Source organism: Dryobates pubescens, chromosome 4 (assembly GCF_014839835.1).
Source record: "Dryobates pubescens isolate bDryPub1 chromosome 4, bDryPub1.pri, whole genome shotgun sequence".
Taxonomy (NCBI): Eukaryota; Metazoa; Chordata; class Aves; order Piciformes; family Picidae; genus Dryobates; species Dryobates pubescens.
The window spans coordinates 31602709-31614925 of NC_071615.1; the positions used below are offsets into that span (position 1 = coordinate 31602709).

General features: G+C 40.3%; 1 protein-coding gene across 5 annotated transcripts in view; it reads right to left on the minus strand.

Moving 5' to 3' along the window:
• The window catches only part of PDE1C (phosphodiesterase 1C), a 299114-nt gene that overhangs the window by 82290 nt on the left and 204607 nt on the right, over positions 1-12217 (minus strand). For all 5 annotated transcript variants that reach the window (XM_054161024.1, XM_009904761.2, XM_054161026.1 and 2 more), the window contains exons 4-6: positions 6001-6114; positions 4981-5163; positions 2312-2378 (exon numbers count right to left, since the gene is read on the minus strand). In XM_054161024.1, coding sequence (XP_054016999.1) covers positions 2312-2378; positions 4981-5163; positions 6001-6114 — 364 coding nt within the window. The remainder of the gene's footprint in view (positions 1-2311; positions 2379-4980; positions 5164-6000; positions 6115-12217) is intronic.

Here is a 12217-nt window from a genome sequence, read left to right on the forward strand (position 1 = left end):
TCCATCTAGCAACAAAGAGGAAAGGTGCAGAAGGACTTATAGCTAGAAGAATGATATACACATGAGCCATGCAGCTGCATCAGGCACAGGACCAGCTCTCAATCTCTGTTTCCTGCTGAGAGCTTTGATGTACTTCCCACAGGGGTTTATCTGAATGACTGTCCTTAAACCACATATTAAGGATTGGCATCTGTACATTGAAGTTTCCCTGCACTTTCAAACTCTGTTGCAGGTTACCTCCCACTTCCTTGTGGCACTTTTACCAGGGATGAAAGATGACCACATTTAACACACGCATGGCCACAGTGCAAGAAATGGGCATTAGATAGACATAATGTGGAGTACTCTTAATCATTAGAGCCCATCTAAAAACCTGCTACCTTTCTTAGCAATACAAAAAATGCTAAATTACAATTATCTACCATAATTAGTATGCTTGTTGTCATGGTCATGTTCCAGGTGAGGACTTGACTTCAAGTCAAATGCAACACACGGTGGCCTTTAACTGTGGTCAGTTGCCCATACATCAGCATAGCTACAGGAGTTCACATGTTCTGAATGAGACCAACTTCTTTTGGAACCAGCCATCTCAGGCAAGGGCTGATCCTGACAATCCTGTTCCTCACATAGCATTGATTGCACAGAGCTCTTGTGGAAGTACAGTCCACAGAGACATTAATTAGTGACTACATATCAAGGATGCTGAAAATTCAGCTGGGCATTCACCTATCCCAGTAAATCACTTGTTTGCTGAGCACTGATATTGCAAGCTGCTTGGAGTCCACACATAAAAGGTATGCTCAAGCTTCTCCAGAGGTGATCTGTGGCCCAAGTCACAGAAAAGTAATAATAAATTGTAGCTTTGCAACATTTTCAGTAGGCATTGGAGAGAGGAAAAAGTTCCACCATGAAAACATGTTTGGAAGTCCTTGAACAAACTTAGGAAACGGACAAGTGAAACAATGCCCAAAGCATCCACTCAGTCAATTTAAAGTATTTTCCTAGGTTTGGAGTGTTTTTAGTTTGTAATTACTTATTGCAGTCAATGAAGCAAATTAATTTAATGCTTGCACATATATAATAATTTACTTTTGGGTTCTATGGCATTGAAAATAATGTCTCAACTATGCCGAAGTTTAATTCACTGTAAAGAAACCTTATCTTGTGGAAATAAAGGGGTTCCTTTATAGATTTTTTTTCCCCCTGTAGTTAATGTTGTGATCTTGCAGCAGATAAAATTTACCAAATTATGAAATTGCAGAACAGTACATTAGCATTGTTCTCAGGCATGGTTAATCCCATAGATGATAAATTTCTCAGTAGAACTATGTAGATTTTACTGATAGAGAAATCCCTGCTCTTGTCAAGCCAACAGAAGTTTTGTTATAGGCAATAATGACAGCAGGACTTTACCCTGAATATCTAAGGGGGAAAATTTCTCTTACCAGAAGCATGAAAGTGTCACAATGTACACAAAAGTGTACACGTAAAACATGTTTGATCATTCTTGAGTTCAATGGACCTCCATACATTGTCATGGGTTCTACTGAAGAAAAAGGATTCAGAAGCCTAACTCTAAGCCTTTCCAGTGTGGAGCAGAGCATCAGGATTGCTTCATGAGCTTTACATACAATGTCCCTGTGTATTGACCCACTGTATCACCTTTTCTCGCTCTTACTGCATGGCATGGTTGAACCACATGTAATATGTAATTTGCATAGTTGCTGTGCAGGCAGTTGGCAGCTAACTTGTTTTTGTAGTCTTGATAATTCCTGCCCAAGTAAAGAAACTTACAATTGTCCCATGGATTGAACCTGTTTTTTAAAGACTACTGAGTAACCAATTTTCCTCTGAAACTTCAAAACTCATTAAAGGGTTATTATTCCTAAATTGATTGTCACCTGGAAGACCTGAAGCTGCACATTGCAAGAAATGCACTTCTCTCACAGCAACTGATCCTTTTCCTGCTCCACCTCTTTTCATCTGTGCTTTCCTTCTTCCCTGTGGGAGGTTGATTGATTCCAGTTACTAAAACCTCAATATAATCTCCTTAATCTAGAACAGAGCTATAACCTTCACAACCTGAAAATGGCCACAACCTTGAACTCTATTCTTCCCTTTATTGAAAGGCTATTCCCTTAGGCCAGTAAATGATTAATGCATGTGAACTAATCTAAATGTCAGAGAGACGGAAAGGACAAGTACTAAAATACCCTTACCAAGTCAAATATTGCAATATTATCTTGATGCTTTGTGCAGAAACCCTGCACACACACACACACACCCCCCAACGCTTTTTTATTTGGATTACCTTTAGCACTCCAATTACAGCTGGTGGGTAGCTCAAACCAACCATATTTGAAGTCCGTCTGTACATTCTACCAAGATAAAATAGATAAGGCAACACATAAATAGAGTTAAACAAAACAAAACAAAACAAACAAACAAAAATCAAGAAGCAACAGACCATTCATTACAGGAGACCTTATTTAGCCCAAGAAACTCTAACTGCAATTTGGCTTGTTTTTTTTTCCTTCCTTCTTGTTCCTAACTTGATCAATGTTGTCTATACCATTTGTAGTATATAGTCTAGTATGAACCTGTAAAGTCCCCAGTACCTGTCCCCAGTACCTCATAGCCTGGGTACCTGGCAAGACATCACAGAGAACTTGAGTGCTGTGTCCAGTTCTGAGCCCCTCAGTTTAGGAAAGATGTTGACTTGCTGGAACATGTCCAGAGAAGGGCAACAAAGCTGGGGAGGGGTTTGGAGCACGAGCCCTATGAAGAGAGGTTGAGGGAGCTGGGGTTGTTTAGCCTGGAGAAGAGGAGGCTCAGGGGAGACCTTATTGCTGTCTATAATTACCTGAAGGGAGGTTGTAGCCAGGAGGGGCTTGGTCTCTTCTCCCAGGCAATCAGCACCAGAACAAGAGGACACAGTCTTAAGCTGTGCATGGGGAGGTTTAGGCTGGATGTTAGGAAGAAGTTCTTCATAGAGAGAGTGATTGGCCATTGGAATGGGCTGCCCAGGGAGGTGGCAGAGTCACCATCACTGGAGATGTTTAGGAAGAAACTGGATGGGGTGCTTGGTGCCATGGTTTAGTTGATTAGATAGTGTTGGATGATAGGTTGGACTCGATGATCTCAAAGGTCTTTTCCAACCTGATTAATTCTATCCAACTTCTATCTAATATCAGGTCTTTATCAAAGGAAAAGTCTATGCTTAAATAAACAAGATGTTCCCCATTTTCCATGGCAACTGACCATATTGCTCTTTCAGTTTCCTTACTCCTTTCTGGTCCACATGCAAGCCAATTCTGACTGATTATCTTCCAGGTTGGTACAGCTGTTACTTTTGTCTGCATATTTAAAAGACTGGTATAAAATCTTTTTGGGTGTTCACCACATGTGTTTATGTTCGAGGAAGAGAAAGAGCAAGGCAATAATCAACATCTGCAACCATACTAAACAAAGCACTGAAGTACCTACCAGATTTTAAACTTGTTTTCAGGCCACACTGTGTTTAACAGGCTTGGTAATGCATAAACACTGTCCTAGCTAAAATGCTTTTCTGCAGGTCGTCTATTTTCACACTTAAGTAATACAGACCTAAAAGGAGGTGATGGAAAACTCTCTTCTCCAATCCAACATGATCCTGTGTGAAGTCTTCCCTCACTTCCCTTTTATTTGTTCTGGTCTGCACTCAGACCAGAGAAAAGGCCTCCCCCTTTGGAGAATTAAATTCACCCTTTCCCTAAACTACAATCTCAGCCTTTTCTTAAGTGACAATTCAGGCACTCTCTCTCCCTGAGTTACAACCCTCCTCTAGAAAAACACTTCCTCCTTTCCACCACAGCAATTAAGATCCACTGGAAAACAGCAGCCACCTCTGAAGTTCATTTACTTCCTTGTTGAGCCTCATTAATTAACCCTCATTGAGAATTAGGGTTAATTCACAAATAGTCTGTAAAACCTTGAGAAGCCTATTCCAAGGAGAAATGACTGGTTTGTCTTATCACAATTTGCTGCCACTCTTAACACATGTGCAGTAACTTTGGTACACAGATAAAAAGTTGATGACCTGAAGGAGACTTCTGTGTGTCTGTGTGGCTTGTGGTCCACTGTCTGATATGTCCAGCCTCCTGCACAGAGGGCTAGTAGACTGTCATTGCAATTTTGATGAACAGTGAAAGGTGCTCTGTTCTTCCATTCCTAATTTGAGTTTTGTTGTAAACACTTGGGCCCTTCTGTCTTTCCTGCCGCCTAAATTCTGTTTAGTTTCACATGTGCCAGTCCTCCTAGCTTGAAGGAAGAATGCCAGCAGAGTAAGAAAAGGTAAGATTAGAAGAAGTGAGCCCAGATTTAAATGCTTTAAAGGATTCAGAAAACAAAATCCATTTTACTAGTAGGTTCTGGTGCAAATCCCAACGCAGAAGGCTGAGAAGACTCAGTGGTGTGGGTTTTTTTAAACCCTCCCTGAGCTTCAAAATTTCACATCTTTCTTGGTCTGTAGTTTATTCCAGTGATACTACAATAATGGATTTTCTTCTGCTTCTTAGCAGTTCTTCATAAGAAAAACTAGACCACAAAGGTAAACAGAAGCTAGGGAGGGCTTAGTCTAGGCTGACTGAATTTTAAGAACTGTCACTCTTGAGGTGGGGCTATGTAGAGGTGAATATTCCCTGTCAAAATTATTCCAAGTATGCTGTGAACATCTGTATTATCCTAAAAACAGATTAGTATGTGCTGGTTTAGGCTGCAATCTGTTATTTAATTCCAGGTTAGGGGATGCTATGCAGATCTGTGTAAAAATATCATTAGAAGCATATTAAAGCATTTGTCATTCAACAGAGCCATCTTCTAGTTTTCCAAGGTCTTCTGGACTGAGATACTCTCCACCTCCTGTCATTGTGCCATCACATCACAGGTGCAGCCTGCAGTACCCAGCAGCGAGTAGAGAAAAGTAATTACACGTTCCTTTACCTTTCCACAAATATCCCAGCTTGTACTGCATGGACAATACTCCTGAACCGGGGTTTTTCCTCTGTCCTTTTGAGCATCATCCCCATTTGCCGCGTGAAGGTAGAAGCCAACCAGTCCCGGACCTCGGAGGGTACAGAGTCAGACTGGATATCACTGAGCTCATCTTCTGTGTCCAGTAAACGCCTAGAAGGTGAAGGAAAGAGATGGGTTAACAGACTCCCTTGGAGAGCATTGCAATATTGTTAACAAAAAAGAAACTCACATATACTTTAATTCAAGCACTTGTAAAAAATCTTTGGTTTGTCAGCCCTAATAGAACACAACTGAACAAGTCTTCAATAGAGTGTTTGTTATCTTCAGTAGTTAAATGTCAGGTTGTGAAACTCACTACTAGGCTGACAAATGAGAAGTATCAGTCCTCTGAAGCAGAACTAAGTAATCATCTGCTTATCTTCAGCTTGTCAATATTTCTGCCCTTTCTGCCCCTCAGAGCTCATTTACAGTCATGTTGAACTTCCCACTTACTATCATATGGTCCTCTCCTTTCCATTCTGGTCAAAATGAGATGACTCTGCAAGTGCATTTAGCACTGGAGAAATGGAATTCCTCTGCAACATCTTACCAGCCTACCTCTATCATGACCTGGAGTAAAATTTGGTGTAATTTCAAAGGTTTGTTAAAAATGAAAAGACTTAGCAGTATTCAAAAAGAATAGAGGAGCAGGAATTTAGAAACTTTAAGAAAAAGTGGGACACAGTTAGGAAAAATTTCTCTGAGAGAATATATACTGAATTTATGATTGCTTTTGATCTCCTCCCTTGCCCCAGGAAACTTAAAGAAGCTTTTAGACAAAAAAATCGAAGATCTGCTCTACACAGAATACAATATCTTAAGGATTAAAAATATACTGTCTGCAAGTAATAACTCTTGGCTAAAACAACTTTCCCCACATGCAAATTGTGATTTCCTGTCATTAGTACCAGCTATTAAGAAGAGCACTGATGTCTGTACTTAACTCACCTGGTTTCATCAATGTATACTGACTCGAGAACAGTTGCAGCATATTCCAAATTCTTCTTCAGGTCTACAACTGAAGCTTCCCCTCTTTCTAACTGCTTTACCAAAGACCGCAGTCTAGAGAAAAGAGAAACAGAAATCTGATTAGTACAACGAGAAATTGGTTTGAGAGTGAGTGTCAGTTCAAAACTGGATCCAGCATGAGACCTAGCATGCATGATTGTCAGGTGAAAACTCTTGGATGACTCAGTGCTCCCACACTTTTTTTCTGTGTAACTGCACCAGCAGAACTAGGAAAGGTGTTCCCTCACTTCCCAGGTTGATTACAATCTCAGGCAGTACATCTGGAAGATTACTTCACCTCCTCTCTAGAGCCAAATCACAGATCCCTCCTACCCGTTGCCAGCTTTTCTTGCCAGTACAGGAGCAGAGAACTTTCACTGGTTCATATGCCTCCTCCTTCCTTCATCCCATGTATGAGTACTCCAGAAAGGTGACCCCTTAACTAGTTACCAGAAACACTGTTTGTACAGAGAAGTTAATACTGCAGGAGGAATGTTATCTTTGGCTCTTACTGGCATTTGTTCCATTGATTTCAGTGCCCGGCAGCTCTATGCCACAAGTCATTCAAAATTCATGTTCAATAATGGCACAGCGAGCCACGGTTGCTTCATGGCACCAGCATTCATCATCACAGAAGATTGTGCAGGGTACTACACGCATCCATCATTTGGAAAAGCAGAAGTACAGTTGTTGTCATAAAACCCTGTCACACCACCAGCCACTCTCACGTGAAAAAAAATAAATTACATTGTGTTTCCATCCATTATCTATAACTATGTCTGATTCATTGAGTCACAGCAGCTGCTACCAGCTGCATTTGTTAACTACGAGCCCAGTCTCTCATCCAGTCCATGTATCTTTTGTTTTTTAAAATAATCCCAAATGCAGCTATAAAGTTAGAGCCAAGCTCTCCACCTGAAGGGTGTCTCGGCAAATGTATTAGCTGAAAAATTTTGTTTCAGAGTGACTGAAGTAATTCCAGAACTCAGTCCCATTTTGACTGAAATCAAAGCATTACCACAAACATTTAACATGATTTAGTTTTAGGAGCTTGTATGAAAACAGCGGAAGCAGAGGGCAAGATGCTGATTTCCTACCTTCCCCCCACCAGACTAGGCATCGCAGTGAGTGGGATTCAGTCACATGTACTGCTTCACAGGAAAATGCAAGGTCTGTCAGGCTACTGACTGAAAGAAACTTCCTGCAATAATTATCGTAATCAATCTCAGGAACTCAGCTCAGTATTTACTTTGCTTTTATTGTAACTATTTTGTATTAACAGAATGCTTTCTTTGAACTAAAGTACATATCATTCTGTCCAAAAAAAGTTCATTATAGACTGATCAAAACCAACATTTTCATTGGTGGGGGTTCTTTTCCCCCCTCTCATTTTCCTTTCAAGTTCATAACTAAAAAATTGCATAGATCTAGCAGACACATTTCCACTGAAGCCCAATTCCTGTGCCTCCAGGAGCCTCCAGGCCAGAAGGGAGGTGTTAACCATCTCTAATATTAAGCTCTTTTAAGACCATGGCACATGCCACAAGTGAGCCAGGCTGTAGGTCAAACAGAAATTTCTCAGATTACAGTCATCATCACAGCAGTTACAAAGAACTGGTTAGTCACACAACATTAGCTCTAAATCTAGTTCTTTAATTATATTGAGATACAGGTAATGCCTTTCTAAATGAGATTTCTAAGGGAAGCTATTCCTTCAGCTTGCAAATTCTCTGTGAACATGTGTCAAATATTACAGAAAAAGCCTGAGAATCTTTGTTCTACTGAGTTATTTCACATTTCAGTCCTCAGAGTAATCTCCCAACTGCCCAAAGAAAAAGCCTGAGCAATGCTGTGCATTTTAACTTCCTCTGACCCCACAGGGAACTCGAGTTGGTGTAAAATCATGGAAAAGGTTCAATTTCAGAATGCAGCCTCCTGCACTGCCCTTCCAAGGAAAATATCTGTATGCACCCACTATAAAAACTCCTCAGAATACGTGCACATAATCCAGCAGAGCAATACATTTGTGTAGAGCAGAGGGCTTGTGTCCTGAGTGAAGGTGAGAGGTTATCCAAGGCATGAGCTGTTCCACAGCCCCGCTCCTACTCATCTTAATGTTCCCCTAAAATACTGCCTATCATATAGAAAGCAAATGAGTAGAAACTGGGCAACAGAACTCAATCCATGGAAGCAACGCAGCTCAAAGACCCAAAGCCGCTCTTGATCCAAACTAAATAGCAGCAAAAAGTGAAGCTCTTTTCAGCATGTTCTTGAAACGTAAAATTTCTAACTGCTCCAAGCATTCTCCTCTCTGTTATAAACAAAACAGTCTCTGTGGACAAATATTTATCTCCTTAGCTAGAGGGCTTACATTTATGCAGTTGATTTTTGATAAAAAAACCAACCAACCAAACCAAAAAACCCACAATACCACCCCCCCCCCCGCCCCCAAATCAAACAACACAACAAGAAAATAGCAAACTAGCATTACATATGAGAAGATTAACACCACTGCAGTCTGGGTACCAGTCAGCTTCAATTAACATGCAAAGCACGTGTATTGCCTGAATACTTAGGGCAAGTTCCTTCCACCACTGTAAAGTCTGCAAAGCTGCATGGCTAGTCTCCATGTTCATTTTCAAAGCTTTATGACTATGAGTCACCACACATTTTCAACAGTACAACTCAATCTGCTCCTCTGAGAATTGTTCTCATAGCGTTGGGCTGTCTGAGGAAAAAAACCTGCTCTGAATGCACATTAATTATTTATTTTTTAAAACAACACTAAATACCCTAGTATAATTACAGAGGACCAAGAATGGAGCATTTATCACTATTTTATTCTTGGTGTCAACAGCTAAAAGAGTTTGATATTGACAGCTGAGGCTGATTGATGCTATTTCAACATATTAATTGTTATTACATGGCATCCTAGCACCTGACAGGTGAGGTTTGTAGAAAGCAAAGACATTTTTTATTACAGCTGGGAAAAGAGGGCAAGCCATGGAACACACCACCATTAGAGCTGGTTAAGTACTCTCTTGAGCCAATGTTTTTTCATTAATTGTCACTAATTCTTTGAGAATAAAAGCTATTCATAAGCCTCTGCTATGTCTGATACAGGTTTTATTAAGAAAGCCTGCAGTGGAATTTCTTATCAAAACTGAGCCCTGCCCACATAGTGAAGGCCCTCAGCAGAAAGGGGAACCCTAGGCTGAAGTGACTGGCACTTGGTCTCCTTTAACACACACTGAAATTTGAGAACCCAGACCACAGACTGAGGGAATCATCTTTGATAGGTCAGTCCTAAAGACCGTCTCACTGGGAGAAAGGACTCTTGACCAAAGATCCTTCAGTGGATTGTTTGTCTGGGTTGTGAGTTCAAAAGTTTGATGCAGATATGGGTTGGAAGAAATTATTCAAAGTTTCCTGTCTCTCATCTGAAAGGGAATGGAAGATAGCTGCGGTCCACAGCACAAAGGCTTTGGATTACCCTTCTGCAACATATGACAGCATTCTAAAAACTTTCAGAGTTTGAAGCAACTTCAGAACTTCTCCCATCCTTGCTAAATTGTGGTACAGCTAGCTAAAAGGAGCTGATGGCTTCCTGCTGGTGTGTCATTCTTACTTCCTTTCAAAAATGTATGTAGTTCATACACACAAACAGAGAAAAAGTTTTCACAACAGTAAATCATTCCACAGCTATACACGAGAATGTCCTTTCTCAACTCCTTTGTGAGAGTCTGACTGATGCATCAAGAACATATGGTACAAGAATGTTTTGTGCAGAGAACCACATTTTATGGATGCCTGACAAAAATGGATGTAAGCAGCAGCAAAAACATCAGGTTCCATATTCTGAATGCTGTTCTCAAAGCCCAGGAGAGAATCTGCTCCTCAAGTTTCCAAGTTTGGAAAGTTTCCTGAAGTAGGCAATATCCCATTGTATTCTGTGTAATTCTGACCCCACACTCCATGTGCAAATAGTTTGGGAGTTCCCTCTAAAGATCTTTCTGCAGCACATTCTGTGAGAAATCAGATTTGCTCTCACAGCCTTTCTCTGTTCTCATGAAGCAACTTTTTGCTGTTCAGTTACTTCTTTCAGTCTCAAACGTCACTAATTTCAATGCAAGTGGAGATACCTGTTGGAATTGCATATTGGATAAAAATGCAAGCTGCTACATGCATATTAGAAACTGTTTCTAATAATCTGGACATGATTAATGCTTAGATACACAAAATTTTCCCCAAAATATTGTAAGACTAATTTCAGTATGGGACACTATTCATGGTCCTCTTCATCACAGGGTTCACGAGGCAAAACCAGCACAAAATGAGATTAATCCCTGTTACAATAAGGTCCTTTGTGAGTTCTCCCCGGACAAAAAGGATGTCATTACAATTAGATACTAGTGAAGAATGTTTTCAGGTTCAGCACATCCTTGTCACTCTAACTCTGGGGGCACAAGTAAGAGGCACCTTCTGCTCTCAGTCTGTGTTTACGTGGCTTTTGTTAGTCAAATTGCTCTTAGGTAATGAAAACTCAAGAAAATGAGAAAACTCATTTGTGACAGCATTCTTTGGCTAGCCAGCTGAAATTGCTTTAAAATAAAGTCAAAGTAAATAAGTAAAAACCAACCACATGCTTTAGAAATTAACAAACTAATAATCAGAAGTAGACCTGATTGCATGAATGCCAGCTACAGTTTACACATGGACAAATACCAATGGTTGTTCCTACAGGCTGGAAAGACAAACATCTGCTGATCTGAAAGACAAATCCCTGCCTTCTGATGTACAGCACATTCCTTACCCTCCTCTGGAAAACTGCCGTAGCTACTGGTAGAAAATACATGAGTAAGTGTGAGAAACAGACATTCACCGTGCAGTGAACTGTAGTTCTGTTCAAGAACTGCTACACAGAAATAGGTGTGCATCTGCTACCCCACTATAAGGTACAAACTCCATAAATCTGATATTCCAGGGATGTAGCAGAGTTAATGAGCACGTGGGGACCAGCTAAGCAGCAAGTGCATAGAAAGTCATTCAGATGCTTCATGAGAGTACTCATCTGCCTGATATGGTGTAAAGAAACTGCAAAGCAAAAATGCACAGGATACTTAATGTCCAAAAGTACCCAGAGCACACTGCATGCAGTTATGTAGCAAAATGCATGTGTGCAGGAGTTTCAGTCAGCTGGGTGGACAGCTGCCTCCATAGTTTGCACAGCAGACCCTTGGATGCTCCATTACAATAGTGGGTTGGTGGGAGAGGTACAACATGCACAGGCAGTAATCCAGGAGCTCATCATGTCTTTCCACAACAGACAGCAGGTATGATTCATTCCACAGTCTGCCACATCTTAGTTAAGGCTCTGCATATACAGCGTATGTGAAAATACTCAACCTGAGGAAAATATACAACCTACAAAGACAGCTCCAGCAGTAATCCTCGAAACAGAACTGAAAATAGAGTAACTATTAGCCTGTGACCCAAGGGATTTATACTAAGCTGGCTAGTTATTTTCTGCCACTGCTTTTTCATCAAAAAATGAAAGTGACAACACCCAGAGACAAAAATAAACAAATAGATAGATAGATAGATAGATAGATAATCAAGCACTGCTACACTGGCATTTTTTATCAGAAGAAATTACAACCAGATACCCAAGTAATTGTTTGGCTTTCTTAATGTTTCCTGAAATATCTTATTCATTTGAATTATAATTTTAAAACATGAAAAAATATTCTTGTATTAGTTAAAAGCATGAAAATGCAACAATGATAAATTCAGTGGCCTTAGAAGGATGGCATATGGATTGCTTCAACTCACCTTAAATCAAGTAATTAACCAACTATAAGTTAAAGCATATGTAGTTTACATTTCTACTCCACAGTCATAAATTCATTCATGCTTGTTACAGGAAGGGAAGACCTGTGCCCAAAACATTAGCAAACTTTGGCTTACTGGAGGATGTTCAATAGAACAGCCTAAGAATTCCTCAGCACCAAGTCCTTTGAACTACCCTTGTCTCTACCTCCTGCTCCTCAAAACTTCTAAAGGCTGTGTACTCCTCTCATTTGCAAACACCTCCTGGCATTCTCTGAACTCTGGGAAATGAGTCAGAAAATATAAGCAGTAAAAAATCTTAATGTGA